Source organism: Hyperolius riggenbachi, chromosome 1 (assembly GCF_040937935.1).
Source record: "Hyperolius riggenbachi isolate aHypRig1 chromosome 1, aHypRig1.pri, whole genome shotgun sequence".
NCBI classification, from domain to species: domain Eukaryota; kingdom Metazoa; phylum Chordata; class Amphibia; order Anura; family Hyperoliidae; genus Hyperolius; species Hyperolius riggenbachi.
Window position 1 is genome coordinate 269,355,228 of NC_090646.1, and position 9,196 is coordinate 269,364,423.

The 9,196-nt window shown below is 44.8% G+C and overlaps 1 protein-coding gene across 15 annotated transcripts in view; it reads left to right on the forward strand.

The window, feature by feature from the left end:
• The window catches only part of SHROOM3 (shroom family member 3), a 460,954-nt gene extending 452,480 nt beyond the window's left edge, over positions 1–8,474 (forward strand). For all 15 annotated transcript variants that reach the window (XM_068233528.1, XM_068233529.1, XM_068233530.1 and 12 more), the window contains one exon: positions 8,070–8,474. In XM_068233528.1, coding sequence (XP_068089629.1) covers positions 8,070–8,417 — 348 coding nt within the window. In that variant the 3' untranslated portion in view covers positions 8,418–8,474. The remainder of the gene's footprint in view (positions 1–8,069) is intronic.
• The last annotated feature ends 722 nt before the right edge of the window (positions 8,475–9,196 follow it).

Consider the following 9,196-nt stretch of genomic DNA (forward strand, 5'->3'; position numbering starts at 1 on the left):
CTGTACTTAAGAAATAACAAGGAAAATATTCCTGTTTGTTGTCTCCCTGTACCAATACCTACCCCACTGGCGCATTTAGCTGGGGGGATACCGATGTCTGGAATACCCCCTTAAGACTCCTGTACCTTTAAAAAAATTCCCTGAAATCGCTGAAGCGGACAAGCTGGTAACTATACAGAGGCTTGATCTAAAGGGGTGGAGGGCGCTATTGTAGGTTAATCTCAGAGATTCCTATTTCACCCGCTGCTAACCGGTCACGTGTGGGATCCCACTGACCCACACGAAGCTGGTAACTATACAGAGGCTTGCCTCCTGCAGGGTCTGTGGGAAAAACTCTTTCACTATTGTAAAGACTGCATGTGGACAGCTACATAAGGTATTTCACTGGTTGAAAAGTTTTTGACAGTCCCTAAACTTCAGAAAGGGCTGCCTGCAGCTTGTAGGAGAGGTTGGCAGGGACAGGAGACACATTACAGGCAAGTAGCCTCTGTGTGATGTGGGACTGCAATACAGACAGGCCCGCCATCAGGGGGGTACAAGTGTGACTGCCGTCACGGGCCCGGGGCGGGCCTAGCGCCCGCAGCCTCGGGCCCCCCCCCCCCAGGCATTAACCTCCTGAGAGGTCTTTTCCCACCTCCCCTCCCCCAGCGGCCGCCGCTGTTAATACCTTAGCAGCGGCCGCTTTCCCCTCTCCGCCGCGCGTACTTTCCAGCAGCATCTCCCGGCTGCTCTGTGTGAGGCGGCAGGAAGCATGGCTCGGTTCCCATAGTAACGGCGATACAGATCGCCGTTACAGGAAGCCGCTGCCATGCTTCCTGCCGCCTCACACAGAGCAGCCGGGAGATGCTGCTGGAAAGTACGCGCCGGAGAGGGGAGAGCGCCGCTGTTAAGGTAACAACAGCGGCGGGGACGAGCACCACCTACCCATACTGGGGCACTATACTGACTATACTGGGGCACTATACTGACTATACTGGGGCACTATACTGGGGCACTATACTTGCGCGCTATACTGGGGCACTGTACTGACTATACTGGGGCACTATACTGGGGCACTATACTGACTATACTGGGGCACTATACTGGGGCACTATACTGGCTATACTGGGGCACTATACTTGCGCGCTATACTGGGGCACTGTACTGGCTATACTGGGGCACTGTACTGGCTATACTGGGGCACTATACTGACTATACTGGCTATACTGGGGCACTATACTGGGGTACTGTGCTGGCTATACTGGGCACTGTACTGGCTATACTGGGGCACTATACTAGCTATACTGGGGCACTATACTGGCGCGCTATACTGGCTATACTGGGGCACTGTACTGGCGCGCTATACTGACTATACTGGGGCACTATACTAGCGCGCTATACTGACTATACTGGGGCACTATACTGGGGCACTGTACTGGCTATACTGGGGCACTATACTAGCTATACTGGGGCACTATACTGGGGCACTATACTGGCTATACTGGGGCACTATACTGGCTATACTGGGGCACTATACTAGCTATACTGGGGCGCTATACTGGCGCGCTATACTGGGGCACTATACTGGGGCACTATACTGGCTATACTGGGGCACTATACTAGCTATACTGGGGCACTATACTGGCTATACTGGGGCACTATACTGGCTATACTGGGGCACTATACTGGGGCACTATACTGGCTATACTGGGGCACTACTGGGACACTATACTGGCTACACTGGGGCACTATACTAGCTATACTGGGGCACTATACTGGCGCGCTATACTGGGGCACTGTACTGGCTATACTGGGGCACTATACTGGGGCACTGTACTGGCTATACTGGGGCACTGTACTGGGCGTGCACAGCAGTCTGTAGGGGGGGCCAGGCTTGATGTTGTGTGAGGGGCCCCAAAATTTCTGATGGCGGCCCTGAATACAGATACACTCTCTGCTCTATCTCAGTCTCTCCACTCCTCCTCTCTCCCTCATTCACCCTTGTTTTCCCCCTTCCCCTAGTGCTGGCTGGATGTGTCCATCCATGCTGCCTAGAATTGCACCTTTGTGACAAAAAGTGTGTCTTCTGATATGAACATTAAATGTGGAGATATGTTTGCTTTCTATGCTGTGTTGTAAAGTTAGGTGTTAAAAGGCCCAGCACGACTGTAAGGGTTTGTTTGTCTATTCATTGCTGAAGATACTATTTAGATGGCAGTTAGCATTGGTATTGCTTTAGGGCTCATTCACACTATGTGCGGTGAGTGATGACAGACAGCACCACACATAATGCCTACATAAGTCTGTAGACTTTCATGTTACCATTCACACTACAGCTTGCGTTCCCGTGTGCTGCGTTGTAACTTGGAACATCATCGCACACGACGTATGCATTGTCATGCATTTTTTTTTATAGAATGGAAGCTGCCGACCTATGCGATTTAGCACATTGCAATGCATGTATGAAATTGCGTTCATGCATACGTTGCCTAGTGTGAATGAGCCCTTTGTATCACTTTGAAAGTTTTGTAAAAAAACAGGGTGCTAGCTGTTCCTTTTACAGAGGAACAGGTCTTTTGGTGCCAAATTCTTTTGTCCCTTTTCAAGCCTTGGAACTGATGTACAGATCTATAGAGAGACAATATATGTAACCTACTGGAATTAGTTTGTGAGAGTTGAAATTTGTTTCTATTATCTGAATTGATATATAGCTTATTTACAGATGCTAATGTTATTATTATTATTTAGTATTCAGCGCCAGCATCTTCTGCAGATGCATAAATCCATGCATCATATGGCTATCGCTTGTGCTATGTGACACTATGTGGCATATTCCACTGAATTGTCCAAACTAAGTCTATCTCCCGCTCCTCTTTCAGGGAGTTGTTCCAGTGCTGTCCCGCGTTCAAACTTGCTGCTACCAGAAACACTTGTGTCGTTGAGTACTTCCAAAGATAGGCAGCTCCGTAATACGACAGCGTACTTTTGTGCATGGGCAGTATGGAGCCACCTGTATTCGGAAGCACATAAGGGACATAAGTGCTTCTGGACCTTTCAGGAATCCCCCCACCCCCTTAAAAATCCTGTGTTTGCCCCTGTACCCCCGATCTGAAATCCTGACTCCTTACCCATAATCCAGCCATGTCATTTTCAGTACCCACCTTTTACATTACTTCAGAATCTTGTGCTTCAGGTTTAAATCCTGTACTAGACATTATTTATATAAAGTGTTGTATATTGTCAAAATAAGGAAGACTCGCATGTCCTCATAATCAGTTGCTCGGAATGCAAGATTTGTATAATAAAAAATATCAAACATAAATACATAATTAGACAATTATTACAGAAAATCAAAATATATAAGAAGAACATATAATGCTGTGTATAAAGCAGTCAGAGTACATACATGTTGCTGTAAGCAATGCTTATTCAGAAGTGATAATGAACAAATGCACACAAAAGAATAAATTGTCACAAAAAACTTTGAAGGGGGGTGGGGGGGTCATACAAACCAGAAATATCAATTCATCTCTATAATGAATATAGACGTCAAAAATATGCTCAAAAATTCTGGCAAATAGACTCCTTAAAGTGTATGATACATTATTTGGGGAACAACAGTGCGGTTTTCGTAATAAAAAAGAATTGTATGAAAACGTGTACACTGCTGTCGGTTTCTGTAATAAGGTCCGTGGGCGCGGAGTTGAGCCAGCAATGGTGATGCTAGATGCCGAAAAAGCTTTTGATAGCCTTAATAGGCATACAAAGTCTTACCGTAGATACAGTTAAAGTAGGCAACTCCTTTTGCAATCTAAAGGAGGAAGGGGGAAGGAGGATGGCTGGCTATACCAGATATTCATAGGTATTACCAAGCAGTCCACTTGGGCAGAATATTGGACTGGAGGAAAGATAAAGAGCATAGCTTCTGGATAGATCTGGAGCTAGAATATCTGAATGAACATTGTGCACTGTCATGCAACCTACAGGTACTGGACAGGTTGTCTAGAGGTTGTACTCATCTACTAATAAGCCCAACCCTGACTACTCTTAAATATCTGATTAAAACACTCCCAGGACCATCACCCTTATTATCCATAGCTAACAACCCTGGTTTCACCCCGGGGATGGACAGGACTTGGCTAAATGGAACAGGCCTAGAACAAGATACCAGACTCTGGAATTTCCTGGGAAGGTTCGGTCTAGCTAGCCCAACTCCAAATTTTCCGTTTTTTTTTAATTCTACCAAATATCAAGTTATATACGCAAAGAAATCAGGTCTCTGGGTACTATTACGACAGAATTGTCCAATTTTGTAAAATGATTTCTGGCTTAGAAGCTTGTCACTTCTGTATGGATTGCTGCTGCACTTCATGGGCACTTCACGGGACAGGATTAAGGAGAGGCGGGAAGGTGAACTTAAAATTACTCTGGATGGTAAAAGCTGGTCGAGATTAATAGAGAATGTTTGGATACCTAAAAATACACTACTTCCTTCAATGCAATATAAAGTAATTATGTGCTGGTATTCTACTCCGGATGCTATTAATAAACTATACAGTTCTGTTCCCTCTATTTGCTGGAAATGTTCTTGTCCAGTTTTTAATTATTCCCACATATGGTGGTTCTGTCCCCCAATACAAAAGTTCTGGAAAAATGTTGAGGTTTTTTAAGAGTAAACACAGACCTAGACCTCTGTATCAATGAAATAGAGGCAATCTTTGGCCAGGGCCTGCAAACCACTACTGAGTTATCTATAGACCTTTTAATTTTTTTCTACCTTGATTGTTAAGAAACTTATTATTGAACACTGGGGTACCAACAGTAGCCCTACAATATCAAGTTGGCTCACCAGATTTATTGAGCTCTTATGCTGGGTACACATGTTGAGATTTCCCGCTCGATTCACGGGATCGAACGGATCGACTCAATTATTTCAAACATGCTAGATTGGATTTCGATCATTTTTTTCATGTTAAGTATGCAAAATCGACTGCAGGAACGATCGAAATCCAATCGAGCATGTTTGAAATAATTGAATCGATCCGTGAATCGAGCGGGAAATCTCAATGTGTGTACCCAGCATTAGTGATAGAATATTCACATTCCTTTGAGGCCACAATGACTGTTACCAACAAACAAAACAGATGGATAAAGTTGTTTCTGTTCTGAGAAATTCAAATACTATCCATACTATTTTAAGGGTAGTGTTAATTAGGTATTATATACACACCTTTACACTTTTCCTTAAGTGATTTTTTTCTTCTACTTACTGTGTTTTCCGGCAGGTGGGACGACTGGGAGTATGGGACAGCCCACCAACTTTCATGTACTGGTTCTGGGTGTGAAAGGGTGCTGGTGCTGTGTTGTTTGTGTGGTGCCCTGTATATGGCAGTGAGCAGGCGATTGACTGGTTGGATTGGTCAGCTCTGCCTGCCTCTGGGCGTGGTGGTTGGCTCTCTCCGTCTCCATTTTTTCGGAGCAGGTGGCGGAGTGGATCGCACTGCTTTGCCCGTCTATCCCCCATTGTATCCTATCTCCTCTGCCTCTCGGGTCACAGACATGTGCGCCTGTGCTGCTATACTGCAGGCCTCGGCTATGGAATCTGAGGGGTGGTGACGTGGTGGAGCGGATAGAGGGGGGCATGTTTTGTGGGCACGATGTCTTTCTTCTGTGCCCTCTGCGTCCCAGACCTTGCGGCCTGGGTGGTGGGCTCCTCCCCCGGCGCATGCGGTGACTGATGAGTTTCCGGAACTCGAAGTTTGGACATTGGCGTGTCACGTTTGTGTATCGGTATCCTGGAGACTTTAGCATGTCATGTACGGGCAATCATGTGCTGGAGTTGTGTGTCACCTGGCATCAATGACACCTGGCGATTGGTATGGCCCCCGACTTTTTAGAGGATTCCGGGGAATGGGGGTTGTCTTGTACACCGGAGGATACGATACTTTCTCCTTCTCTGAAGACAGTTCTTTTTATCTTTTCCTTTCCCTTATTTATTCCTATGTAATATTTAAATTTGATTGTCAAATTCTGATTGGCAAACATGATGAGACTTTATGCCCAATACCAAGAGCGTGGTGATGAAGCCTATCAATATGGTTGGGCCTTCATAAACTGTGGCTAAACTCTAAGCTAATCGGGGGAAAAATATCATGTAAAGGTCCTTTCGCACTTGGGATTGCAAAACGCTATTGCAATCATGATTTTTGCTGCGATTGTACAGTGATTGCGCTTTGTGATTCTCATTCGGTGAAATGAAAATCGCATCAACATTGCTGCAAAAATGCTGCATTCAGCGTGTTTGTGATTTGCACAAATCGCAAACACTGCAGTGTGAATGATCCCGTAGGGATACATTGTACATAGTGCTTTGCTGATTGCTGGCTAGAAACCCCTGCAAAGGGCCCCAGTGTGAAACCCTTAAAGAAAAGGGTTTGCCAGGTACAGCTAATAGTACAGCAACAAAATGTTACATTGACATATATATAGTCATTTCCTAAACAAGGCAAATATACTCAGCACCATGGAGAGATTGGAGAGAAGGGGAAGCACTAATAATACATAAACAAGGAAAATATCTATAAGTGCAGATGGCCTGCGACATGCACCAAAATGCAGTACATAAGAAGCAAACAAATAATATAGCAAATTCAGAAACAGTGATATATGTGAAGAACCAGAATAAGTGGGGAAGAACAGGTATAGCGGCTAACATACCTTAACCTTCCTGGCGGTAAGCCCGAGCTGAGCTCGGGCTATGCCGCCGGAAGGCACCGCTCAGGCCCCGCTGGGCCGATTTGCATATTTTTTTTTTTTGCTACACGCAGCTAGCACTTTGCTAGCTGCCCGTGCAATCCGATCGCCGCCGCTACCCGCCGATCCGCCGTGCCGCAGCCGTCCCCCTAGACCCTGTGCGCTGCCTGGCCAATCAGTGCCAGGCAGCGCTGTGGGGTGGATCGGAGTCCCCTTTGATGTCACGACGTCAATGACGTTGGTGACGTCATCCTGCCCGTCGCCATGGCGACGGGGGAAGCCCTCCAGGAGATCCCGTTCTTTGAACGGGATCTCCTGATCTCCGATCACCGGCGGCTGGGGGATGCCGCTGAGCAGTGGCTATCATGTAGCGAGACCTTGTCTCGCTACATGAAAATTTTTTTTTTTTTTAAATGGCTTTGCTGCCCCCTGGCGGATTTTGATAAACCGCCAGGAGGGTTAATGAAAGAAAGGCGCCCTTTCTCAAGGTCAAACATTCCTAACTAGTGCTGCATTCCTTATTTGTACCTTCTTGAATGATTTTGTATTTTTATTTGATACTTTTGGCTTTCAGTGATACAAATCTTGAACTGTGCATCTCCATCTCCATCTCTCTCTCTCTTGCTGTCTTTCCCTCTCTATTTCTCTCATATATCCTATTAACTTTTCTCCTGAGATTTCTCCAAGGAGATGGTATCATACCTTACCAATAAAATAAATTGAAAGCCCCGGCCATGCCAGAAATTACTTAATAAGTTTGGTGTTACTTTTTTTAGTACTTTTTCATTTGCTAAGTGCTGAAAACGTATTTTTAGATAATATGAAAAGCTATCTCCTAGGAGAAATGGTTAATTGGATAAGGGCCCTTATCTCTTTCTTTCTCCACTCCACCCCATCACATTCCAATATTATTCTGGTAGGTTAACTGGAACTGTGGTCTGGACATTAGATTGTGATCCCTGAGGGACAATATGTGACAAATTGTTATACATATATCCTACACTTGCTTTTAATATTGTGGACAAAGGCATGTACGGTACTTCTATCAAGTACTCTCTGCTGTTGGTTTATGCCAGAGAAATTACTTCCTAGCTGCATGTTTGTTCCAAGACAGTGACTTACTAGGCAGGAAAAGCAGGATCGAGCTCCGTGCAGGTGTGATACGGATACTTATATAAAGGCCTGCACAGCTGTAGTAAAGATGCTTATTTGAGGGGCTTCATGCAGTGGTAGTGCGGCTATCTACATAAGCATCTGTTACCTGTATTGAAGTACAGTTGATCAATTCCAACCAACCGCTGTCTGACTGATTCACCATTTTTTTTACCTCATTGCAGAACACCTGGAATGAAAAGAAAAAGCAGCTCTCTGGCCAGCATGAAGACGCTCGAGAACTCAAGGAGAACCTTGACCGCAGAGAGAAAGTGGTGACGGACATTTTAAGAAACTACCTCACCAAAGAGCAATTTCAGAACTACCAGCATTTTGTGAAAATGAAGTCAGCTCTGCTTATAGAACAGAGGGAACTGGATGACAAGATCAAACTTGGTCAGGAGCAACTGGACTGCCTGTTGGAAAGTTTACCTAAAGATTTCATGGACAACAAAAAAGTAACTTTGAGGGAAGAAGGTGTGTCTTCTTCAGGGAATGTAAAGATGCTTCCACCATTGACCACTTCACTTTAATGTTCCGATTAGACTACTCAGGCAAATACGTAATTAAAACAGATATGGATACTCATATCACACGGTATTACATCACAGTTATGACACACCTTTTATAATGATAGTTGTAGACTGAAATGTGTTGAGTGAGGACATTTCTAGAGATGTCTTATGATTGGTGGTGAAGGGATAAGCGAATGTTTCTTGTTTCACTGCCTCACCATCATCACCATGCAAGTACTGGGTGCTGCTGGGAATAATGAAACTCCACAGAAGCCACATGATTGGAGCAGGAAGATAGTACGAGATTCTGTCTTGTGTCCATACTGTGAGACTGCTAACCTGCAGCGGTGTGACTTATGCCTTATTGACTCCGCCTTTCTATTTATAAAACTCCTTTTTTATGTAATTGAATTATGTAAGTTTTTGTACATAGGCTAACCTTTATTTTGCTGTAGAAAATGCCTTTTCATGTTGTAATGAAAATTAACAAAAAATATGTGGTGCCCAGTAAGTAAAATACTTACTTTATTGCATTTTACGTTTACATACTCACCCCCTTTTGGTACCTTGTAAAGAAGAACTGTCTCATGCATCATCCCTCTTTTACTAGGGTTCTCCCAACCTGGGGTATATTAGGGCAGTGTTCCCCAACCCTGTCCGCAAGGCCCACCAACAGTGCATGCTTTGTGGTAACTCACAGAGGTAGGTAATCAGCTCTGCTGAGACACTAATTACCTCAACTTGTGCATGTTTGTGGTTTTCTGCAAAACGTACTGTTGGTGGGCCTTGAGGACAGG